We start from the raw sequence: 26,453 nt of genomic DNA, 5'->3' as shown, positions 1-26,453 counted from the left end.
AAACACTTCAAAAATTTATATGGAACTACAAAAGACCAGGAATAGCAGCTGCAATTTTGAGAAAGAAGAACAAAGTAGGAGGGATTACAATACCTGATATCAAACTATACTACAAGGCCACTGTAATCAAAACAGCCTGGTACTGGCATAAAAACAGGCGCATAGACCAATGGAATAGAACAGAGAGCCCAGAAATAAACCCAAACCTCTACAGTCAATTAATATTCGACAAAGGGGGCAGTAACATAAAAAGGAGTAAAGATAGCCTCTTCAACAAATGGTGTTGGGAGAACTGGACAGCCACATGCAAAAAAATGAAACTCGAGCACCAACTTACACAATACACCAAAATAAATTCAAGGTGGATAAAAGACTTAAATATAAGCTGGGAAACCATTAAAGTCCTAGAGGAGAGCATTGGCAGGAAAATCTCAGACATTCCATGCAGCAATATTTTTACTGATACGTCCCCTTGAGCAAGGGATATAAAGGAAAGAATACACAAATGGGATCTCATCAAAATTAAAAGCTTCTGCATGGCTAGGGAAAACAGTATCAAGATACAAAGAGAAGCAACTGTTTGGGAAAACATATTTGCCAATGATACCTCAGACAAAGGTTTAATCTCCAAAATATACAAAGATCTCACTCAACTCCACTCAAAGAAGACAAGCAACCCGATTAAAAAATGGGCAGAGGACTTGAACAGAGGTTTATCCAAGGAGGACATACAGAGGATCCAGAGACACATGAAAAGATGCTCGATATCGCTAGCTATCAGAGAGATGCAAATCAAAACTACAATGAGATACCTCTTAACACCAGTCAGAATGGCTACCATAAACAAAGAAACAAACAACAAGTGTTGGACAGGTTGTGGGGAAAAGGGGACTCTAGTTCACTGTTGGTGGGATTGCAGACTGGTACAACCGTTATGGAAAGCAGTATTGAATTTTCTATGAAAACTAAAAATGGATGTGCCTTTTGACCCAGAAATTCCACTGCTAGGAGTATATCCTAAGAACCCTGAAACACCAATCCCAAAGAACTTATGCACCCCGATGTTCATAGCAGCACAATTTACCATAGCCAAGAGTTGGAAGCAACCTAAATGCCCATCGGTTGATGACTGGATCAAAAAACTATGGTACATTTACACAATGGAATTCTATGCTGCAGAAAGGAAGAAGGAGCTCCTACCCTTTGCAACAGCATGGATGGAACTGGAAAGCATTATGCTGATTGAAATAAGCCAGGCAGTGAAAGACAAATACCATATGATATCACCATTAACAGGAATCTAAACAACAAAACAAACAAGCAAGCAAAATGTAACCAAAGACACTGAAATACAGAACGTGCTGACAGAGTCCAGAGGGTAGAGGGGAGAGAAGCACAGAGTAAAAGGGGATGGACTCACATGAAGAAGTATGAAGGACACATGGACAATAACTAAGATGGGGGTCGGAGATGGGAGGGGGTGGGGAGCACTGCGGGGGGCAGGGCTGGGAATACAAGAAAGAAAACTGTACTTGAACAAAAGTTAAATAAAAAAATAAATAAAAGTATTCCTATGAAAAAAAAAAGAAGATAAAGAAGACCTAATGAATTCAGCTTGAGATTTGCTACAGAAAGCTTCCCGCAGAGATGTGTCTTCCTCTCAGAAAATCACTGATTGGACGTGAGAGCAGTTTACTTACTGAGGCAAGACAGAGAAGAGGACCAGCCGTGCTCCATGCATGTGACTGTGCTCTGCCGGCTTTCATGGCTGTAACCAGGGTGACAGAGAACGTTCGCAGTTTCACCCTGTAAATATGTCTTTCCATAACGTGGAGAATGTCCATGCTCGAAATTACTGACAACACACTTTCCTGAGAATGGTAAAATGATAATGAAGACAACCCCATCCATCTGGTGACAGTGATACAGTAAAATGTATTACTTTTTAGGATATCTAACAGAGAATGATTAGCATCCCACTAAGACAGAGTTCAAAAAAAAACTAAAGCCTCTACCAAACGTTTTTTAAAAAGAAAAGTCAGTATTAAATAGGACTTAACCGTAGTTTTCACAATTAGAATATGTATAAATGACATAGACATTCTTGTAGAGTCTATTTTTCTGTCTCGTGTCTTTGATGAAGAACCTCTTATAAAACAACCTACATTGGCCTTCCTGCTCACTGAACTCAGCCCCACACTGTAGTTTGGGCACACGGCTTCATCGTTATCACTTGTTTAGTTCCCTTCCCTGAAGNGACAGAGTTCAAAAAAAAACTAAAGCCTCTACCAAACGTTTTTTAAAAAGAAAAGTCAGTATTAAATAGGACTTAACCGTAGTTTTCACAATTAGAATATGTATAAATGACATAGACATTCTTGTAGAGTCTATTTTTCTGTCTCGTGTCTTTGATGAAGAACCTCTTATAAAACAACCTACATTGGCCTTCCTGCTCACTGAACTCAGCCCCCCACTGTAGTTTGGGCACATGGCTTCATCGTTATCACTTGTTTAGTTCCCTTCCCTGAAGTGTCCCCACCTTCACAAGGAGGAAGAGGTTTACTTACTCATGCAGGGAATGTCAGGGGACCATCCGCTTGGTGTGCAGGTGACATGACCCCAGTACACTTGTGTAGGCGTCACGTAGTTGTCATCACAGGTGTAGTAATACCATTGTCCCACAGCAACTGGAAAGTATGGTCTGATTTTCTCTTCCTCGTAGAGGACTCCGTGTTTTATTTCTGGTAATTCACATGGCTTAACTTGAAATAAAAAAAGTTTAAATAATGTTTTTCTTTAATAGAATCTAATGAGAGATAAGTGGTTTTCTAGGTGAAATATATTCTCTTATTAACATAGTTATCCTCATTGCATTAGGGTTTCTAGGACAAGAAAGGTTGTAAACTCAGATGATGTAAAGAACACCTGTTTCTGGTCATTTCCCGACATGTGAACACACGGAGTCAGTCTGTTGTACACCTGAAACAGCACAGGGCTGCCTGTCCGTTCTCTCTAGTGAGTACACAGACACTCTCCTTGTGGTGGTCACACTCACTGAGTTCTGTGTCACAGTGATGCCAGCATCCTCTCTAAGGGCATCACACTGTCACATTCATGTGGACATTTATCCTGAACTGACACTGAAGCCATTGACCTCCAGTGAGCCTCATTTCATTTTTCACCCATGCAGTGTCCAGCTGCAGCCTGGATGCCTCTAAGGGAACTGATACGTGAGCAAGAGGAACATGAACACTGAGGAAGAAAGTTCTTGGAAAGAAGCCAAAGAAACCTCCCCAGAAATAAATGCCCTGAGGAACTGAGTGACACTTTGTGACATGTGGTGGTGTCAGAAAATCCACTGTGTCTCCCACTCTCCTCCCTCAGAGAAGGAGCCCACTGCCCTCACCTTTGAGTGTGGGGTAGACTTAGGGACTCTCTTGTAAAGGTACGAATGGCTCAGCTGACAATGTGTGAGCAGGTCCTAGATGGCACGGAGGTGCCCTTTGTGTCTCAGATCACTTACCCTGGGGACATCAGTGCCACTGAGGCTCCTATGGAGACCCCAGGTGGTTAGACCCTGAGTCTCCTGTACTGAGAGGGGGAGGCACCTTCTGGATGGAGGTCCCAGCTGCACCCAGCCCTCAGCCCAGAGCCGCGGCCAGTGTCTCGGTGCCGCCAGAGAGTGACTGGGACCAAGGGGCTAAAAGATGGTGGTTCTCAGTCAGTATCTTATGTGGAAATCTTCACAAGGCAATAAATAACTAAAATAATTGTTTTCAGACAATATAAGCCTTAGCCGATGTTTTAGTTCAGGTGCTAGAAGTATATCATTTACAGAAATAATTATACATACATGCACATATTCAGTATGGAATAGCAGAGCCTAGAATTTTCAAGTCCAATTATATGACTTTATCCTTTTTAGAACTGACTACTTTGAAAATCAAAGAATGTTAGAAAATCTTCTACTTTAAACCCCTGGTAAGTCAATAACGATGAGTTATTGTTTCCATTTTTATGTTTAAGAGAAGTAATTTCAGAATTAGGAGGCAGGTCATGATTTGAATAGAACTTACGGCTGCATCTTGGAGGAGGTGCCCAGCCTCCTTCAGTGCATCTTGTCTTATTTCCTCGGGATGAGGGGTAAAAGCCGCTGTCACAGTGGTACGTGATCACGTCTTCCAGCCTGTATTTGGTCTCCTTTGGTGCATAGAGACCATTGGCAATAGTTGGAGGGTCACAGGTGGTTTCTGCAAGGAAAAAGGACAAGAGGATGGTGCAGAAACCACTGCCCAGGAAGAGTCAAGTCCGTGACAATACAGCGACTGTTGGAAGACTCCCCCAGACATTTTGGGGTATCAACTAGCTTTCTGTCACCCATTTTCCAGTCAAGTTTTCACAAGCACATTCACACAACTCCCTAATATCTGTGGAGATGCTTTCAGGTTGTGGAACTCAGAAGACAGAAAACTACTTATTTTATTCTTCCTGGAAATGAATAAATGATAATCTTTCTACAAGTCATTCTCTCTTATAATGTCACGATACACACTCTCCCTACGAGTTGATCCGTTAAACCCAGTGACACATGCAAGTAGGAATGAGAAGAAGTTGCAGGTTGGAGGGATCTGAGTGTGCAGCTCTGTGTCCAGCTTACCTTGTCCATGAGCCCGGGAGACCCACAAGGTGACAGTGACACTGATCAGGGACAGCAGCATGCTGGGTACCCCGATGATGTATTAGCACGAATATCCCAGCCGTGCTCTGTGGGTTGTGAGTCTGCCTTGTGAGGGGTGGCTAGTGTAACCCTGACTTTAAGGGCACTGCCAGGATGTTCATGTCACCTAGTGAATATCAAATTTCAGAGAGTTTTGCAAGATCTATAAATTCTGGTTAATCATTTCAAAATCACTTCTTGACTTCACTTCCTCATTGTACTTGTGCAAATTTGCTTAGAAAGGGTAGCACACCTGATCCAATAGTGATATTAAAAATAATTAAAATTAAACAACCCTTGAAATGGGCGAGGTTCTTTCTCCACCCAGAGATGGCGTGGGAATAACTGCAAATCCTTGTCCCTCTAACTGTCCTTGTCCTGTACGTGTCCTCACCCAGCCTCAGTCCTTAGGGTCTGTGAGCACCAGCCCATGCATCTGGACCCCACTCTGGCCTCTGCACCTTCTTGTCCATAGAAAAGAATTGATTTTTGGTGAGCCCTTAATACACCACACCACAGAGGACAAGAGTTTCAGTGCATCCTGGGCATCAAGATGTTCTTAAATAATGCGCTTCCGGGTTCCTTGTCATTTAAGGTGCACTCTATTCAGAAGTCTAGAATAGAAGAGGGGAAGTGTGAAGTCTCACCCTAACTAAATTGGAGACTGGTTATTAAACAGGGCTCAATTCAACGGGAACTTGAACAGTTTTTTATATGCTTTGAGAATAAGCATGGAGCAAATAAAAATTCAGTTCCTATATTTACCTTGCATCACATCAATTGTTCTATGACTAGGTATTATAAGATTTGCAACTTTCAAATAAGGTGTTGCTTTTGTCAAATGGAAGAGCAACTCCCAACACTGTGACACAGTTCCGGCCACACACAGGGGAACAAGACGAAGGATGGATCTGTTTCACCCCCAGAAACTCCTCCCCTGGTCCAGGGACACCACCACTGACAGCAACAAAGGGACAGAGTGAGGGCCTGTTAGTACTCAGTGTTTTCCCACCTAACATTTTCATTGTGTCAGTTCCCCCAGTAAATCCGAACCTCATATGTTTTGATGATTTAACCTCCAGTCCAAGATGCACAAAGCGACACTCTTAACCATAGTGAGTTCAGTAATCTCTAGGCAACTAGTCCAATCCCCCAAATGGTGAATGATGATTGTCTTGGTACAAGTGTAAATGCTGACATAGTTTATTTTAACAACTTTGGGAGAAGATCAGGTTGAAAGTTCAGACGACCATATTGTATTGATGTCCCTGAAATAAAGTAGAAGAGAGCAGGACATGTCTGAGATTTTTAGCAAGGTTGAGGCAGTGGGGGCGGCAGGTGGAAGCTCCTTCATTCACATCTAGGCAGCTGCACTGTCCCTTCCCAACACGTGGCTTTAAATGACTGCCTGGACGTCACTGCATGGTGTCCCGATTGACACATAAATTCTATGATTTCTCCTGTTTTTGCATAGTATGTCTTGTCTTCTTTTCCTTTCAACTGTATGTTATTTTCATTGAAGGTTTCTTCAGCTATGACACAAGGATCTGAAAGTAGACAAATCAATAAAAACAGTGAATAATCTGTCCTTTCATGGACTAAGAAATCTCTGAGCTAATGAATAGTTGAGGACAACAAGGGATGATGATGTAATCTCAATAGCTAATATTCATTAATGTGGGCTAAGTACTGTCCTTGGCACTTCCTGTGACATCCTCCAGCTCCTTCCTGGGGCAGCTACTGCTAGTCACACACTAGGACACTGAGGAAAGGGCAGTTCAGTCACACTGTCCAAGGTCAAGGAGCTTAGCAGGGGGACGATGAATGGGGACCCTGGCACCTGACTCCAGAGCCTTGACCTCTGTCTGTGGTATGCACGTCACCCAGCCCTGTGAGCTCATGTCCAGGGGAGGTGCCTGAACTTGCTCTATGAGGTCATGGTCTTCACTCACTCTTTCCCATTCAGCTGGCAGTGACCACAAACGCTCCAATTTCATTCACATTCTGCTAAGTTCAGTCAATGTCTGCTTTTTTCTTAATGCCCACAATGTGGAAAGAGAACTACAGAAAACCACAAATTTTCTAATAAACAATCTGCTATTAAAATACACTTATACATTCTGTATATATTTAAGTAATCTTTATATCTGTCATTCATCTACCCATCCACCCACCCACCCTGTAATCCATGATATTTTATCTATCTATCTATCATCTATCTATCTATCTATATCTCTCTCTAATCTTTTCATTCTCTATGGTCAGGACAGGCTGCATAGAAGCACAGGTAAATACATAGTATGGATTTGAATCCCATCTTGATTATGAACAAATTTCTTTGCCTCACTATATCCCTGTGTCCTCTCCTGTAAAAATCAGTATAAATGTTTCCTTTTTAGAAATGTTTTGTGACATCAGAGAGTTTCTAGTTTGTTGCTATAGCAATGTGACTGTAAGCAATATTTCATAGGTTGTAATATTGTTGTAATACCATGTGATCTCACCTATAAGTCACCTTGTCTCTTTTCTATAACAGGGTTCTATAACATGGTAGAAATTATTACATGCAAGTAATTTTAACTTTCTTCTATTGAATGTGTCGGGGAAGGGTTGGTGAATAAGATGATACAGCTTTCACAGGCACAATTCTATGTCCCATCATCTGTGTGTCGCATGTGTGCCCACCCCCCCCAGTCCAATCTTCTTCTACCACCAAGTATGTGACACCTGTCCCTTTGCTACCTCCCATGTCCTTTCCTTTGAGAACCACTGCACTGTTGTCTGGGGGAGTAGTTTGTGTTTGTTGTCTTTCCTGTTTGTTCATCCATTCCTCTCAGTTTCATGTCCCATGTATGAGTGAATTCACATGGTTCAGGTCTTTTCCTGTCTGACATTTCACTCACATGATATTCCCAATGTCCTTCCAAGTTGTCAGAAATGTCAGTATTTCATCTTATAGCTGAGAGGTATTCCATTTGTACCGTGTACCATGTCTTTATCCAATCCTATATCAAATTTCGAACACACCATGGGCTCCCCTTTGTCTTCTCTTCACCCAAGTGTTTTGCATTCTAGTTCCACCATCCCTGATACTGGGGAGGCCTTCGAAATAGCTTGAATTTTGTTCCCACACCCCCATTATCTCTTACATGACAAAACTTCATAAAAATTCATATCAATTAGATATTTTTAGGTTTTCAAAGTCCAACAAACATTCACACGCATGTTAATATCAAAAAGCATGTATTATATGAGGTTTACATACCTTCAAATATATTTCTCATGACTTTCTTTTTGCTTTTTACTTTAATTTTTCTGTTGATTGATTTTTAGTGAGAGAAGGTAGGAGGAATGGGAGAGGAGAGAGAAAGGAATGTCATCAGTTGCTCTCTGTACTCATCTGGAGACATACGTGTCCTGACCAAGATTCAACACCTGAAATTTTAAATCAGTGACTCAGAATGAAGTCTGGCCTCTGTCACAGACTTGCCTTTGTGTCCTCGCCTGGTGATGATTGGTTCCCATTCTTAGTGTTTGGAGAAGGTGAAGCCTGTGCTGTGAATCACAGACTTGTCATTCAAATGTGAGACTGAGTATTTCTTTAGGAAGTTCAGCATGTTTCTTCCTATAAAATCTAGGGCTATTTCTAGATGCTTCTGACTTGCAGACACACAGCTGGTCTCCAATGCTGCCACTATGAGGGTCAGGAGCATCGAATTTGCTAGAAACCCCAGAGTAAGCACACATACATGGGAAATAATGAGGAAGGTTGAATTGGATCAATCAATGTACCGTAATCACTGTGTGTGTTTTTGCCTCCTTGGTCAGACATTAAATGATCTAAAGAATGAGGTTTATGTCCGGGCTCTCTATTACATTCCATTGATCTATGTATTTGTGTTTATGTCAGTACCATGCTGTTCTGATTATGAGGCTCATGTACAATAGTTTGTTGTCAGGCAGTATGACACCTCCAACTTTGTTCTTTTTTTTCCTCTAGATTCCTGTGGCTCTTTGGGGTCTTTTGTGTTCCATATCAATTTTTGGATTCTTTGTTCTAGTTCTGTGAAATGTACCATTGGTATCTCAATAGGAATCTATAAATAACCATATGAATTTATAGATTGCTTTGGGTAGTATGGACACTATACAATTTTAATTCTTTCTGTCCATGAAATGGTGCATGTTTCCACTTCTTTGTATTTTCTTCAATGTGTTATAATTTCTGAATAAAGGTCTTGTACATTCTTGGTTAAACTTATTGCTAAGTATTGAGGTTTTGAAGCAATTCTAAATGGAATTGCTTCCCTAGAGACATCACCTCAACCTGTCAGAATGACTGTCATCAATAAATCAACAAGCAAGAGGTGCTGGGGAGTAGGGGGAGGAAAGAGAACCCTCATGCACTGTTGGTGGGAATGCAGACTGGTGCACTGCTGTGAAAAACAGTATGCAGATACCTCAAAGAATGAAAAAGAAACAGACTTATGACCCAGTAATACCTCTTTCCAGTCTTTATCCAAAGAATCCAAGCACTAATTCAAAGGATACGTACACCTCTAAGTTCCTAACAGCGTGATTTGCAATAGCCAAGATTTGGAAGCAGTCCAAATGTCCATCAGTAGATGAACAGATAAAACAAGGTGTGGTACAATTACACAATGGAGTACTACTCAGCTGTATAAACAAAGAAAATCCTACCCTTTGTGAGAGCACAGATGGACCAGAAGAGCATTAGGCTAAGTGTAAAAAGCCAGTCAGACAAAGACAAGTACCATACGATTTCACTCATATGTGGAATCTAATGAACCAAAGAAACTACAAAGTGGAGACAGACTCATGGATACAGAGAACAGACTGGCAGCTGTCAGAGGGGAGGGGGTTGGGTGCTGGGTGGACTCATGGACATGGACAACAGCATGGTGATGGCTAGGGAAGGGGTTGAGGGGAGGTACAATGGGATGAAAGGAGGATGAATGGCAGTCAACCTCCATGCTACTGTGGAGGTTGACTGAAGGTTGTGATATACAATGTAATCTACAGATGACATGTTGTAGAATTGTACACCTGAAACCTGTATAATTTTATTAACCAAGTCATCCCAATAAAAGCATTAAAAAAGCAAAAAAAATCAGCATGTCCTAACATTCCTGTGTTAAAAAATCTACATCATTGTTGTACTGAGAAACTTTCCAAGCGTCTGGCCTTGTACATGGCAGTGAGAATGTCCAGCATCGGGCAGGGCAGCTGTCTGACAACAGTTCTAGAACCCACTGCAGGAATGCTAGACTGTGAATGAGCTCTGAAACATTCCTATCAGTTTCTCAGGGCCCGGGAGAATATGGAGAACTTACCTAGACATTTAGGGGGTTCAGACCGCTTAGCATCACTGCAGGTTGCGTGTTTAGGACCCTGAAGTTCATAGTAGGCCTGGCATTGGTATTCAACTCTTGACCCTGCAGCATAGGCAGCCAGTGGGAAGGAGGTGATGTCTCCATTGTCAACAGCTGGTGGAGGCCCGCACTTTTCTGCAAATTCTGAAATACAGCATTTTCAATGTTGAGGGGAAATTCTGGTCTCATTGGAGACTATGTACATGGAGCCCCACAGGAACTCTGAAGTCCATCCTGCATCATGAACCTGTGACTTGAAAGTGTGGGAAATACCTCCCTCCAATGAGCACCATGTTTAAAGAGACTTGTCTTGACATGGATAATACGGGAATGAAAATACTTACTGAAGGAGCTTGGCAGGCGGGACCAGCCATCCTCCCCACACACAATGGAGCCCATGATGTTTCCATCTCTGGTTTCATAGCCATCCAGGCACTGGTAGTCCAGCGTGTCATTGGGCCTAAATGCTTTTCCAGTGATGATGGCTGTGGCATTCTCTAACAGTGGCATGTCACAGTGTTCTAGAGAGAAGCAGAGTTGATAATTGCATGTGCAAGGCCATACTATGGATGATAGAACAAGGGACCCTCTTCAGGCAGAAATCACCGTTACCCTAAGTGTGTGACACCAGTGAAATACCACTGGAAAAAGCTCCAACACTCAGTGTCACTTTGTGCTGGAGCATCCCACCCCAGATTTCCCTGTGCATCGTTTCCTGTCATTCAACCTCTAAATGTACAGTGGGGACATTTAGTCACATCTATTTTTACCTTCGTGTCACTGGGTGCTAGTGAGTTACACTGACATAGGATGATGTNGAAGCAGCTGGCAGGCGGGACCAGCCATCCTCCCCACACACAATGGAGCCCATGATGTTTCCATCTCTGGTTTCATAGCCATCCAGGCACTGGTAGTCCAGCGTGTCATTGGGCCTAAATGCTTTTCCAGTGATGATGGCTGTGGCATTCTCTAACAGTGGCATGTCACAGTGTTCTAGAGAGAAGCAGAGTTGATAATTGCATGTGCAAGGCCATACTATGGATAATAGAACAAGGGACCCTCTTCAGGCAGAAATCACCGTTACCCTAAGTGTGTGACACCAGTGAGGCATCACTGGAAAAAGCTCCAACACTCAGTGTCACTTTGTGCTGGAGCATCCCACCCCAGATTTCCCTGTGCATCGTTTCCTGTCATTCAACCTCAAATGTACAGTGGGGACATTAAGTCACATCTATTTTTACCTTCGTGTCACTGGGTGCTAGTGAGTTACACTGACATAGGATGATGTGGTAATCATTTTAAGGACAATGAATTTGTGAATTAAGGTGCAATGTATGGGTAGATGGAAGAAAATGGCGGCGAAGCAGGACGGAGTGTCTCCAGGTCTGGTTCCCCTGGGAGAAAATCCTGGCAGATCACTGAGGAACAGCGCAATCAATTCCCCAGCATTTATGAAAATAAGAGACCAGAGATAGTGACAAACCAGACAGCTACAGGTTGGTGGGGTCTCAGGGACGTGAGTAAGGATGGAGGTGGCTGGGCTGGCAGCCCTCGGCCAGCGCCTAACAGCCTCAGAAACGTCGCTGCCGCCGCGGTAGGGGTGCAGAGGCTTCCATCTGTGGCCAGCGTCAGGGCCGTCTGCCAAGGGGGACTCATTGGGATCCCAGCACCTGGCGGAGCCTTGGGCGGGCTGTGGGGTCCTTGGAGGAGACCTGGCTCCCTCCCTCCCCATCTAGGCGGGGCTGGGGGGCACTGGGTAGAGACCTCTCTGCCTGAGTTTGCAGGGAGGGTGGCAAGGACAAGGGGACATTTTCAGTTCTGAGCTCTGTGGTCACCAGCCCACCGGCCCACCAGCCCACCAGCCCAACAGCCCAGGAGATTTGAGAGGAGAATTTTCCTAACTGGTCCGTTTGGGGTTTGGGCTGGGCTCAGAGGCAGGCTGTCTGGAGAAGTTTTTATTGGAAAGTGGACTGAGGTGTTCTCCTGCGAAGGCAGCTTGCCTTGCTTCTCATTCAGCCACAGGACTGGGAAGGAGCAGTACCAGGTCCCGTGGGACCCAGGCAGCCTGTCAGGTGGACAGGCGCTCACACCCCAGACTGGTAGCCTGGGTGGTGCATGGGTGTACACCTGTGCCTACAACCCAGATCACAGAGGGTTCCTGACAAAACCAGAAAAACTGGATTGGACAGTTTGTAACCAACAAGGGAGAGTGTGGTTTTTTTTTTAACTTTTTGAAACTTTTTTTTCAGTAATTGTATATTTTTTAAATTTATTATTGCTTTATCTTTCAATACGTTGTTCCTCTTCTTTCTTTTTTTCTGTATTAGTCCTTCTTCCGTTCATCCTAAACTTACTGCTTTCTCCTCCCTTCTCCTGCCCTTTTTAAAAATGTTTGTTTGTTTCTTTCTTGCTTTCTATACCACTGTAAATACTTCACAACACATCTCTCAGATCTTAGCCCACTTTACAGGTTCCTGAATTCTATTACTGTAGTGATTAACTCTACTTGCTCACACGCTACACCTATTGACCATTCTTTGCTCTCACCTTTACTCAATATATGACTGACCGCAACCTCACTGCTTTCTACATCCAACTCACAAGCCTTCCCTCCCCAATAAGAGACTTATCTTTGGTCCATCCTTTCCTAAAAGTGGCAAGTGGGGTTGAAGTTTACAGTTAACAGTACACATAGCCTAAAGATATTCTATCTCTACTCTACTGGCTGAGACTGTAAATATCATAAAGTACTCTCCTGCCATCATAAACCATGTTGCCTCCCTGTTCCAACTGATCACACACGCACAAAAAAAGGAGTAGGTGGAAGCGAAGAACATCAAGATACCTGCAGGAGACGGCGCCACTGAATCTCACAGGTATTTTACCACAGAAACTCACACTATAAACCCAGGGATTCAGAACAGATCAATTTAAGAAGCTGAGCCTGTGCTCTGCCTGGTGTAGCTCAGTGGGTTGAGCACGGGCCTGTGAGCCACACGACTGCAATTTGATTCCCAGTCAGGGCACATGCCTGGGTTGCAGGCCAGTTCCCAGCAGGGGACTCACAAGAGGCACCTGTACAATGATACTTCTCTCCTTCTCTCATTCCCTTCCCCTCTAAAGATAAATAAATAAAATATTTTTAAAAACCCTTTAATAAAAGAAGCTGAGGCTAACAAGAAGAGTCTCACAAAAATGGGAAGACAAAGAAACAATGCCCAAATGAAAGAAAAGGTGGAAGTCTCAGAAAGAATGTTAGATGAAATAGAGGCAAGTCAACTATCAGATATTGAATTCAAAGCACTGGTTATAAGGAAATTCAAAGAGCTCACAATGAGCTACCAAAAACTAGACGTGAACTACGATGAACTCTCTGCAAACTGTATCAACATGAAAAAGGAAATAGAAAGTAACAGCAAAGGTGAAGAGGAAATGAAGAATACAATTTCTGAACTGAAGAACACAGTAGAAGGAATGAAAAGCAGGATTGATGAGGCAGAAGATCGGATCAGTGAGTTGGAGGACACAATAGAAAAAATCTCCCGGAAAGAGCAAGAAAAGGAAAAGAGGCTCAGAAAGAATGAAGAGGAATTAAGAGAAATGCAAGACAATATGAAACATAATAATATCCGAATAATAGAAATACCAGAAGGAGAAGAAGACGAACAAGGGATAGAAAATCCATTTGAAAGAGTAATGAGGGAAAATTTTCCTAATTTGATGAGAAAAAAAGTCACATGAATCCAGGAATTGCAGAGAATCCCAATCAGGTGGAACCCAAAGAGGCCTCCTGCAAGACACATCATCATTAAAATGGCAAAAGTTCAAGACAAAGAGAGAATCCTAAAGGCAGCAAGGGAGAAAAAGGAAGTAATATACAAGGGAGCCCCAATAAGGTTGGCTACTGACTTCCCAATGGAAACATTCCAGGCAAGAATAGAATGGCAAGAAATATTCCAAGTAATGAGAAACAGAGGCCTACAACCAAGGCTACTGTACCCAGCAAGGCTCTCAATCAAGATAGAAGGCCAAATAAAGAGCTTCCAAGACAAAACAAGTCTAAAAGAATATGCCTTCACCAAACCAGCTCTACAAGAATTACTAAAAGGGCTGCTTTAAGGAAAGGAAGGAAAATATAGAGACAGAGAGGAACACAGGTACATAAATGGCAAGGAATAAGTACCGTTTGATAATAACCTTAAACATAAATGGAATAAATGCACCAATTAAAAGACAAAGAATAGCTGAATGGATAAGAAAGCATGACCCACAAATATGCTGCCTACAGGAGACCCACCTCAGGACAAAAGACGATCACAGACTAAAAGTGAAAGGCTGGAAACAAATTTTCCAAGCAAACAAACAGCAAAAAAAAAAAAGCCGGTGTAGAAATTCTTATATCAGACAAAATAGATTTCAAAAAAGGGCCATAAAGGGAGAACCAGAAGGTCACTTCACAATACTCAAGGGAAGAATCCACGAAGAAGACATGAACATCATAAATATATATGAACCCAACATAGGAGCACCCAAATATATAAAGAAGATCTTAGAGGACCTCAAGAAAGATATTGACAGCAACACAATGATAGTAGGGGATTTTAACACCCCACTGTCAAAAATGGACAGATCTTCCAAACAAAATATCAACAAAGACATAGAGGCACTAAACAACACCCTAGATGAAATGGACTTGACTGATATGTAGAGAGCCTTTCATCCCAAAGAAGCTAAATACACATTCTTTTCAAATGCACATGGAACACTTTCAAAGATAGAGCACATGAAAAGACACAAAATGAGCCTCAACAAATTCAAGAAAATTGAAATCATACCAAGCATTTTCCCCGACCACAAGGGACTGAAATTAGAAACCAACCCCAAAGAAGAAAACCCCAAACACCCAAAATCATGGAGACTGAATGGTATGCTATTAAACAACAAATGGGTAAAGAGTGAAATTAGGGAAGAAATCAAAAAGTTTCTGGAAAAAAATGAAAATGAACTCGGAACAACCCAAAACTTATGGGACACGGCGAAGGCAGTTCTGAGAGGCTAATTCATAGCAATACATGCTGACAGAATACAGAAGACATTTCAAAGAAGACAGAAACATTTCAAACAAACAACCTAACCTCACGCCTGCAAGAACTTGAGGAACAACAGAGACAGCCCAGAGCAAGTAGAAGGAAGAAAATAACCAAGATAAGAGCAGAATTGAATGACATAGAGACTAAAAGCACAATTCTAAGGATCAATGAATCCAGGAGTTGGTTTTTTGAAAAGATAAACAAAAGAGACAAGCCTTTAAGTAGGCTCATCAAGAAGAAAGAGGACACAAATAAACCCAATCAGAAATGAAAGAGGAGAGATTACTACTGATACCACAGAAATAGAAGGGATTGTAAGAAATTACTATGCAGAGCTGTATGCCAAGAAATGTGAAAACCTAGGTGAAATGGACAAATTTCTAGAAAAATATAATCTTTCAAAACTCAATGAAGAAGAAGTAGAAAGCCTGAACAGACCAATAACAGCAGATGAAATTGAAGAAGAAATAAAAAAACTCCCGTCACACAAAAGCCCTGGACCAGATGACTTCACAGGAGAATTCTAGAAAGCATTTAAGGAAGAGCTAACCCCTATTCTTCACAGACTATTCCAAAAAATCCAAAATGATTGGGAACTCCCAAACTCTTTTTATGAAGCCACCATCATCCTAATTCCAAAACCAGACAGAGACACAACAAAGAAAGAAAACTTCAGGCCAATATCGCTGATGAACATAGATGCTAAAATCCTCAATAAAATATTGGCAAATCGCATCCAACAATACGTCAAAAAGATAATAAAACATGACCAAGTGGGATTCATCCCAGGGATGCAAGGATGGTTCAATATTGGTAAATCAGTAAATGTAATACACCACATAAACAAAAGCAAAGACAAAAACCACATCATCATATCAATAGATGTGGAAAAAGCTTTTGATAAGGTACAACACCCATATATGATAAAAGCACTCAGCAAAGTGGAAATAGAGGGAGCATTCCTCAATATAATAAAGGACATATATGAAAGACCTACAGCCAACATCATACTCAATGGGCAAAAACTAAGAGCTTTTCCACTAAGATCACGAACAAGACAAGGTTGTCCACTTTCACCACTTCTATTCAATATAGTATTGGAAGTTCTAGCCACAGCAATCAGGCAAGAAAAGGAAATAAAAGGCATTCAAATCGGAAAGGAGGAAACAAAACTGTCATCGTTTGCAAGTGACATGATAGTGTACATGGAAAATCCTATAGACTCTACCAAAAAACTGCTCGAACTAATCAATGAGTTTGGCAAAACAGCGGGTTACAGAGTCAATATCCAGAAATCAAAGGCATTTTTGTATACTAACAATGAATCAGCAGAAGCAGAAATTAAGAAAAAATCCCATTTGATATAGCATAAACAAAAATAAAATATCTCGGAATAAATCTAACCAAGGAGGTAAAAGACCTGTTGCAGAAAACTACACAACGTTGAAGATAGAAATCAAGGAAGACACAAACAAATGGAAACATATACCGTGCTCATGGATTGGAAGAATTAACATCATCAAAATGCCCATAGTACCCAAAGCAATTTACAGATTCAATGCAATACCTATTACAGTACCAATGACATATTTCACAGACATAGAACAAACACTTCAGAAATTTATATGGAACCATAAACAACCTGAAATAGCAGCTGCAATGTTGAAAAAGAACAAAGTAGGAGGGATCACAATACCTGATATCAAACTATATTACAAGGCACTGTAATCAAAACAGCCTGGTACTGGCATAAAAACAGGCACATAGACCAATGGAACAGAACAGAGAGCCCAGAAATAAACCCAACTCTCTACAGTCAATTAATATTTGACAAAGGAGGCAGTAAGATAAAATGGGTTAAAGATAGTCTCTTCAACAAATGGTGTTGGGAGAACTGGACAGCCACATGCAAAAAAATGAAACTTGAGCACCAACTTATACCATACACCAAAATAAATTGAAAGTGGATACAAGACTTAAATATAAGCCATGACACCATTAAAGTCCTAGAGGAGAACATTGGCAGGAAAATCTCAGTAATTTCACGCAGCAGCATTTTAACACATATGTCCCCTAGAGCAAGGAATGTAAAGGAAAGTATAAACAAATGGGATCTCATCAAAATAAAAAGCTTCTGTGTGGTAAACAAAAACAATATTAAAATAAAAAGACAACCAACTGTATGGGAAAACATGTTTGCCAACGTAACCGCAGACAAAGTTTAAATCTCCAAAATATACAAAGAACTCACATGACTTTATTCTAAGAAAACAAGTAACCCAATTAAAACATGGGGAAAGGACTTGAACAGACATTTCTCCAAGGAGGACATACAGAGGATCCAGAGACACATGAAAAGATGCTCAATATCGCTTGCTATCCGAGAGATGCAAATTAAAACCCCAGTGAGGTACTACTTTACACCGGTGAGAATGGCTATCATAAACAAAGCAACGAACGGCAATTTTTGGAGAGGGTGTGGGGAAAGGGGGACTCTAGTTCACTGTTGGTGGGATTGCATACTGGTACAACCATTATGGAAAACAGTATGGAATTTTCTCAAAAAACTACAATTGGACCTGCCTTTTGGCCCAGCAATTCCACTGCTGGGATTGTATCCTAAGACCCCCAAAACACCAATCCCAAAGAACATATGCACCCCAATGTTCATAGCAGCACAATTTACAATAGCCAAGAGTTGGAAGCAACCTAGGTGCCCATCAGTGAATGAATGAATCGAAAAACTATGGTATGGCCCTGGCTGGTGTAGTTCAGTGGGTTGAGCGCAGGCCTGCAAACCACACAATCATGGTTGGATTCCCAGTCAGGGCACATGCCTGGGTTGCAGGCCAGTTCCCAGCAGGGTACTCTCGAGAGGCAACCATACATTGATATTTCTCTCCTTCTCTCCTTCCCTTCCTCTCTAAAGATAAATAAATAAAAATTTTTAAAAAAACTATGGTACATGTGCACAATGGAATTCTATGGAGCAGGAAGAAAGAAGGAGCTCCTACCTTTTGCAACAGCATGGGTAGAACTGGAAAGCTTTATACTGAGTGAAATAAGTCAGGTGTTGAAGGACAAATACCATATGATCTCACCTTTAACAGGAAGCTAAACAACAAAAGAAAGAAGCAAGCAAAATATAATCAAAGACACTGAAATAGAGAACAGGGGGACAGTGGCCAGAGGGGAGAGGGGAGAAAATTTCAGGGAAAATCGGGGAGGAATTTAGAGGAACAAATATAAAGAATACATGGACAACTAAGAAGGGTGGAAATGGGAGGGAATGGGGAGCACGGGGCGGGGTGGGATGGGATGGGAGTAATAGACAGAAAACTGTACTTGAAAAATAATTAAGTAAGTTTTTTTAAAAAATGAAAGAAAAGGTGCAATGTATCTACTGATGCACCAGACATACGTAGGATGTGTATGTTCGGGTTGTAGTCATTGGATGAACAATCCAGGCATTTACAAAAAGCATTGTCTCATCTACACGATTGTTATGATAGAAAACTCATCAAATTTAAGCACAAAATGAAGTGCAGAGGTACAGGCTTTCATTAAAGAGAGCCCATGACTAGCAAAGAAATGGAAAACAATGTTATAAAAATGTAAGAATCGATATCTTGCAAGTCAACTACCTCATTAGCTGATGTTGAGATAATGAACTTTATTATTGTATTCAGTATTTTTTACTAAGGTCCTGAGTTCCCATCCACAGTAAGTGACCGCGGCTTCTCTGTGGGCATAGGAGAGTCCCGTTAAAGGTCAGCTCTAGTAGTTCAGGATTTATTAAAAAATAATCACGAAGTGAATTTTCTATCTTCAAACAACATCCACAACACAACTCATCTTACTAAGATTCATCTTATCTAAGTTCTATTGAGTAATATGTAATAGCAGTTATTGCCAATTTTATGCAATTAAGAAGGAACTAGGTGGGAACCTTGTTATCAGTGGGATATTGGGTGGGAAACCCTCCATCAGTAAAGTTAAATTTCACATGCAGTTGGTCCTAGAATGTCTGCGGGGATGAAGGGGACCTGGGTCAGGGGTTCTGAGTTTTCTCACACATAGAGGTGTCCTCTGTCCTTCCCCGTGTCCCCATGGTGATAAGAAAAAGCTCAGCCCGAGTGAGGCTGTGGGTGTCACAGAGGGTTAGTACATGAAGACTCTGAGCAAGGGGTCAGGCAGAAGGGGTTGATCCCTTCAAGACAGGAGGGAAGGGACAGGAACAGTGTGCCAGGTGACAGCACAGTATGTGTTCTGGGTCTGACTGTAAAGCTCCCTGAGGAGACCATCCCTGGTGGGCTTCTGTGACAAGAGTCCCACTGAAAGAATGAAAAGAGAAGGACGACGCCCTTCCCCATTGGCACCCACTGTGAACACAGAGGTGTGTGTCAGCCCTGCATGTTAAATGCTGTCACTAACATTTACCTGTCTGTTTACTCCTCCAGTGTTGGTGCATATTCACACATGAGGATCCCCCCCAAGGGGTGCACATGCTGACATAGTGTGGGTGGGACCCCTTCTTCACTAATGCAAAGGGGCCGAGTGGGCCGCCACCTGGCCTTAGTGGATGTCTGCATATCACCGCCCCTGTGTCTCTCTGGCCCAGGGACCAGGTCTCATTCCCACCCACGTGTAGGTGCCTCTGGAAAAGGACCCACTGCCCAGCCTTCCCTGAGCCTGTGGCTGTGAAACTCTGACGTGGTCCTCATCAGAGAATAAAACGTTTCAGATGGACGGGAGCACCAGCCCCCCCAAGGTGAGCTGGAACGTTCTATCCCGGCCGCTCCTGTCCACTGCCCTTTGGTGACCATGGGATGGAGAACCACAAGTGGTTGAGAGGAGACTTAGGAGAAATTTGGACCCAGATGGTGTAGGGTCAGCTTTGCTTTTAGAATTTTCCCCTCAGGAGTTTTACCTTTGGTGAATAAAACTTGTGTAGTCAATCCTAGGGATTTGATCATTCTATAAATAGTTACACAGATTCCTACTAAATCTCCTCGCGTGTGGTCTATCATCAGCCAAAGACAGTTTCACTTCCACAGATGCCTCCTATGCATCCTCGCATCCCCATTTTCACTCATGCCCCTGAAGCATCATAGTTCCACTGTCTGGTTATCACACTGGGGACTGTAGTCCATTGTCCCGGGAGCAGCCTCAGAGCAGGTTCCCATCAGCACAGATGCTGCCCTTCCCCCACTGGGAACCCTGCAGGGCCTCTCCCTGCAGGTCTGTTACTGTCCACTCAGTGCTTCCCGGTTCACTTGGACCACTTTTTCTCCTCCCCACCCTGTTTGCGCTGCACTGGCCATCAGCTGTCCTCAAATAAACAGAATTCCTTTCTTGCTTAAGTCATTTCCCTTGAACTTCATCTCTCTCTGAAAGCCGTCCTTCCAATCACGGTGGGGACTCCTCCTATTCCGAGGGGGTCATCTGCTAATTTCCCTGCTGGGCCTTCCTGCATGAGGCCCACACCCGAGGGATGGTCTGTGGTTTTCTGTGTTGCATCATCTCGTGTCCTGAACAGCATCACTCATACTCCCTGATTACCCGGTCTTCTTGTTGGTTTTTTTTTTTTTTAGTTATTCTCCTTAAATTGTGTTGCATAAGCTTTAGTTTCTCTTGAAAACTGCCACGTCCAGCTCTGCCAACCATGCTGTCTGACAAAGTCCGAGCGTGGGGAGGACGACTTCAAAGAAGCGTGTTCCGGCCTGGCGGACGCGGCATGAATGGATATGTGGTGTTGATCTTATTCCTGCTGTCTCTTGGTGTTCTAACCTTTGCCTTTGTGATATTTTCGAATCTCTTAGAAATGCTGACTGTTCTCAGAGCTGAACAGCAACTAAGTCAGGCTGAGAACAATATCACCTTGGCCTTTCCCCAGAATAACCCCTCCTTCCCTGACCTGATTAAGCAGCTGTAGGATATGGTGGTATCAGCTAGTAGGGGGCCTGGAACACCCCAGGCAGCCCCCTTAAGTAAGTCCCGAGGCAAATCCCCTCTAATGAAATAGCCCCTGAATGTCTAAAGTTGTTGGAATAACAGCCCCTCCTTTACCTTGAATAGGGACATATATCTATTAGAATTAGACAGGCAAAGAAATAGGAGAAGCTAGTTAGCTATTAAGCATGTAGAAAACAGTTACTAGAGAGATAGAGTTTATAGTACAAGGAGAAATGTTTAGATGGAAAGACAGATAGCTAAATGAAACATCACAAAGGCTTATAATGAGTTTCCTAACCTCTGCTCGGTCTAGCATATCGTTTTGCCCCATGACTAACTCTGAGAACTTTAATAAATAATAAGACATTCAAACTCTGTACATAGAGCTATTTCAAATTGTCTGATTAATGGTTCTCCTGGTCAAAATAACTTTTGTTTAATATAACTGATACTATGGGAACTTTTGTACTTTTCCTGGTTACCTTTGTATTGATTTTTTCTGCTTAACTGATCCTGCTATGCACCTGTAAATGTTAATCACTATCAGAAATGAAAATACAAAAAACCTGCTTGTACTTGCAATAAATGGAACAGTGCTTCACCTGCCTTTGAGATGTGTAGTTGCCTGTTACCCATTGCTGACACCTGTCCTCACCACGATGGACCCCTGGACCCTGCTGTGGCTGGACCACGGCAGAAAACAGTTTTAGTTTTAGTTTTAGTTTAGTTTTAGTTTAGTTTTAGTTTAATACCTGTCAACGGGCTTAGTCCCCTGTACTCACTGAGGGAACTACTGGTGGTTGTTCAAACTCCTCCATGTGTAGCGAAAGCGGGAGGAAGAACAACTTTAGTCCCCCTTGCTGTCTCATGGGACGGGCTCACTAGATCCCGAGTTCCCCCCGACACTCAGTGACCTCGGTTCTCTGTGGGCATTGAAGGGTCCCGTTAAAGGTCAGCTCTAGTAGTTCAGGGTTTATAAGAAAATACCCATGAAGTGAATTTTCTATATTTCAAACAACACCTACAAAACAACTCACAGACTGCTGTCAACTTAAAGTGAGAAAGCCAGTTGTAACTGGTGTATTAGAGTCCGAATTTCTTACATCCTAGGACTAATACACGTATATTATATGTGAAATGTGTGTGGTATGTATATGACTTTGGACAACCAGTGTACTTATTTATAATTTCACTATATTTTAAATTCCTTTGCAATGAACAAATTAGAGTGATTTCAATGCAAATATTCAAATAAAGTGACTCTAATCTGTTTTATTTAACATAGAGTGGCATTCATGAGGTATAGTTCTATTGTTACTTAATTCAACAGAGTCACATCATCTATTATTGTCAAAAAATTTAACCTATTTAGACATAATTAGAGTGGAAATGTGTCTATGTCTCTAAGACAAAAAGATTTAATGCATTCGGTTCAGATTTGAAACATAAAGCTTTCCACAGAGACGAGTCATTCTGGGTCTGGGTGAATCCCAACCAGAATGTACTACAGAGCAGTTACTCACTGAGACAAGCGAGCGCTGGGGACCAGCCGTTCTCCGTACATGTGACGACGCTCTCCTGATTTTGAAGACTATAACCAGGCTGGCAGAAAACTCTCACAGATTCTCCAAGTACATACGTTTGTTCCTTACGTGGAAAATGCCCATGCTTCAAATGATCGGCAACACATTTTTCTGAGGATGGTAAATGATAATAAAAAAATCAATGTGGTCCAAATAATAAATTAAAAAGAATCTTTAGGGAATCTAAATTAGAATATATAAGCACCCAAATACGAAATTGCAATTTTCTTTAAAAAAATAGAGCAACCAAGAGATTTTAAAAAAGCAAGTCAATATAAATGTGTTGTATCTGTACTTTTTGAGATTAGAATATGTATAAATGACATAGACATTCTTGTAAAAGAATGTCTTTTTACAAGAATGTCTTGTAAAAAGTTTAAATATAATGTTTTTCATTAATAGAATCTAATTAGAGATAAGTGGTTTACTAGGTGAAATATATTTTCTTATTAACATAGTTATCCTCACTGCATTAGGGTTTCTAAGACGAGAAAGGTTGAATACTCAGATGATGTAAAGAACACCTGTTTCTATTTTTCTGTCTTGTGTCTTTGATGAAGAACCTCTTATAAAACAAACAACCTACATTGGCCTTCCTGGTCACTGAACTCAGCTCCCCACTGTAGTTTGGGCACATGGCTTCATCGTTATCACTTGTTTAGTTCCCCCAAACCCTGAAGTGTCCCCACCTTCATAAGGAGGAAGAGGTTTACTTACTCACGCAGGGAACGTCAGGGGACCATCCGCTTGGTGTGCAGGTGACATAACCCCAGTATACTTGTGTAGGTGTCACGTAGTTGTCATCACAGGTGTAGTAATACCATTCTCCCACAGCGACTGGAAAGTATGGTCTGTATTTGTATTCCTTATAGAGGGCTCCGTCTTTTATTTCTGGTAGTTCACATGGCTTGACTTGCAATTAAAAAAAGTTTAAATAAATATAATATTTTTCTTTAATAGAATCTAATGAGAGATAAGTGGTTTACTAGGTGAAATATATTCTCTTATTAACATAGTTATCCTCATTGCATTAGGGTTTCTAGGACAAGAAAGGTTGTAAACTCAGATGATGTAAAGAACACCTGTTTCTGGTCATTTCCCGACATGTGCACACATGGAGTCAGTCTGTTGTACACCTGAAACAGCACAGGGCTGCCTGTCCATTCTCTCTAGTGAGTACACAGACACTCTCCTCGTGGTGGTCATGTCACTGAGATCTGTGTCACGGTGATGCCAGCAACCTCTCTAGGGACATCACACTGTCACATTCATGTGGACATTCGTCCTCAACTGACACTGAAGCCATTGACCTCCAGTGAGCCTCATTTCATTTTTCACCCAGGGAGTGTCCAGCTGCAGCCTGGACGCCTCTACAGGGAACTGATACGTGAGCAAGAGGAACATGAAGGCCGAGGAAGAAAGTTCTTGGAAAGAGGCCAAAGAAACCTCCCCAGAAATAAATGCCCTGAGGAACTGAGTGGCACTTTGTGACATGTGGTGGTGTCAGAAAATCCACTGTGTCTCCCACTCTCCTCCCTCAGAGAAGGAGCCCATTGCTTCCACCTTTGAATGTGGGCTGGACTTAGGACCCTCTAATAAAGGTACAAATGGCTGAGGTGACAGTGTGTGAGCAGGTCATAGACTGCATGGAGGTATCCTTTGGGTCACAGATCACTCACCCTGGGGACATCAGTGCCACTGAGGGTCCTATGGACACCCCAGTTGTTTAGGCCCTGAGACCACTGCACCACCAGGAAGGTGCCCACTTGGAAACCGGCCCCCGTGCACCCAGCCCTCAGCCCACAGTCTGGGCCAGTGTCCCAGTGCTGCCCAGAGGGTGACCGGGAACTTCGGGGCTGGAACTTTCCCCAGGGCTGACCCTGTGACCCGGAGTCAGGACAGAGTGGTTGTTCTCGGTTAGTATTTATGGAAAATTTTTGCAAAGGAATAAAAAACTAATATACTTCTTTTTACATAATATGAGCCTTAGCCAATGTTTTAGTTCAGGCACTAGAATTACATCATCTACAGAAATAATTATACATGCATGCACATATTTAATATGGAATAAAAAACTGAAAAGGTTTTCAATTATAATATATGACTCTATCCATTTATAACTGACTACTTTGAAAAGCAGAGAATTTTATAAAATCCTCTGCTTTACATTCTCTGTAGTTGGTGGTGGAGACTTATTACATCCCCATTTTCATGTTTAAGAGAAGTAATTTCAGAAATAGGAGGCAGGTCACGATTTTAATGAAACTTACGACTGCATCTTGGAGGAGGTACCCAGCCTTTGTCAGTGCATTTTGCTGTATTTCCTCGGGATGAGGGGTAAAAGCCGCTGTCACAGTGGTACGTGATCACGTCTTCCAGCCTGTATTTGGTCCTATAAGGAGCGTGGAGACCGTTGGCAATATTTGGAGGGTCACAGGTCGTTTCTGGGAAAAAAAAAAGAAAGAACAGGTGGATGGTGCAGAAACCACTGCCCAGGAAGAGTCAAGTCCGTGACAATACAGTGAATGCTGGAAGACTCCCCCAGACATTTTGGGGGTATCATCTAGCTTTACTGTCACCCCTTTTCCAGTCAAGTTTTTACCAGCACATTCACACAACTCTCTAATATTTGTGGAGATGCTTTCAGACTGTGGAACTCAGAAGACAGAAAGCTACTTATTTTCTTCTCCCTGGAGATGAATAGATGATAATCTTCCTATAAGTTATTCTCTGTTTGATGTCACAAAATACAGTATCCCCACGATTCGATCCATCAAACCCAGAGACTCATGCAAGTAGGAATGAGAAGAAGTTGCAGGTTGGAGGGAGCTGAGTGTGCAGCTCTGTGTCCAGCTTACCTTGTCCATGAGCCCGGGAGACCCACAAGGTGACAGTGACACTGATCAGGGACAGCAGCATGCTGGGTACCCCGATGATGTATTAGCACGAATATCCCAGCCGTGCTCTGTGGGTTGTGAGTCTGCCTTGTGAGGGGTGGTTAGTGTGAGTCTGAATTTCAGCACACTGCCAGGATTTCAGTTCACTGATGTCACTTAGTGAATATCAAATTTCAGAGAGTTTTGCAAGATCTCTAACAAATTTTTGTTAATCATTTCACAATTATTACTTGTTATATCTTCCTCATAGTACTTCTGTAACTTTCTTAGGAATATCATCACACGAAAAAAGATGATATGAAACAGTATGTTTTAAAATAAACAACTTTTGAAATGGGTGAGGTTCTTTCTCCACCCAGAGATGGTGTGTGAATGACTGGAAGTCCACGTCCCCCTAACTGTCCTTGTCCTTTATGTGTCCTCACCCAGCCTCAGTCCTTAGGGTCTGTGAGCACCAACCCGTGCATCTGGACCCTGCTCAGGCCTCTGTACCTTCTTGTCCATAGAAAAGAACTGATTTTTGTGAACCCTTAATACACCACACTACAGAGCACAAGAGTTTCAGTGCATCCTGGGCATCGAGATGTTCTTAACTAATGCACTTCGAGGTCCCTTGTCATTTAAGGTGCACTGTATTCAGAGGCTCACAATAGGAAAAAAGGAAGTATAAAGTCTCACCTTGAGAAGTTGTTTGACTAATGTACTTCCGCTCAATTGTAATTTGGAGACTCTTTACAAGACCATGCTTTTTATTTGATGGGAACTTTAATTGTTTGGGTGTGCTTTCACAGTAAGCATTGAGAGAATAAAAATTCAGT

The 26,453-nt window shown here is 42.2% G+C and overlaps 2 protein-coding genes across 2 annotated transcripts in view; both read right to left on the bottom strand.

Moving 5' to 3' along the window:
- Window positions 1-4,813, bottom strand: part of LOC118994748 (complement factor H-related protein 3-like) — a 9,872-nt gene extending 5,059 nt beyond the window's left edge. The window contains exons 1-3 of the mRNA XM_037057438.1: window positions 4,658-4,813; window positions 4,077-4,250; window positions 1,701-1,871 (exon numbers count right to left, since the gene is read on the bottom strand). Of these exons, the coding sequence (XP_036913333.1) occupies window positions 1,701-1,871; window positions 4,077-4,250; window positions 4,658-4,718 (406 nt within the window). The 5' untranslated portion in view covers window positions 4,719-4,813. The remainder of the gene's footprint in view (window positions 1-1,700; window positions 1,872-4,076; window positions 4,251-4,657) is intronic.
- A 1,087-nt stretch (window positions 4,814-5,900) lies between these two features.
- Window positions 5,901-25,887, bottom strand: LOC118994791 (complement factor H-related protein 4-like). The gene is made up of 7 exons (XM_037057553.1): window positions 25,597-25,887; window positions 25,009-25,182; window positions 23,456-23,650; window positions 22,679-22,849; window positions 10,455-10,631; window positions 10,072-10,254; window positions 5,901-6,264 (listed from the first exon to the last, which is right to left on the bottom strand). Exons 1-7 carry the CDS (start codon window positions 25,655-25,657, stop codon window positions 6,068-6,070), a joined length of 1,158 nt encoding a protein of 385 aa, XP_036913448.1. The 5' UTR covers window positions 25,658-25,887; the 3' UTR covers window positions 5,901-6,067.
- Between the last annotated feature and the right edge of the window lie 566 nt (window positions 25,888-26,453).

This window comes from Sturnira hondurensis, unplaced genomic scaffold, assembly GCF_014824575.4.
Source record: "Sturnira hondurensis isolate 20B ecotype Veracruz unplaced genomic scaffold, ASM1482457v3 Scaffold0000942, whole genome shotgun sequence".
NCBI lineage: Eukaryota > Metazoa > Chordata > Mammalia > Chiroptera > Phyllostomidae > Sturnira > Sturnira hondurensis.
This window is presented reverse-complemented; position numbering and strand designations above follow the sequence as displayed.

Bases quoted from the DNA above. Each gene is read 5' to 3' on its own strand.
- LOC118994791 (XM_037057553.1), bottom strand. From the start codon at position 25,657: ATGCTGCTGTCCCTGATCAGTGTCACTGTCACCTTGTGGGTCTCCCGG. The intron at 23,651-25,008 runs GTAAGTTTCATT...TTTAATTGCAAG, and splicing joins ACCTCCTCCAAGATGCAGTC to TCAAGCCATGTGAACTACCA. The intron at 10,632-22,678 runs GTGAGTAACTGC...GCTTCTCTCTAG, and splicing joins CCCAGCGCTCGCTTGTCTCA to AACACTGTGACATGCCACTG.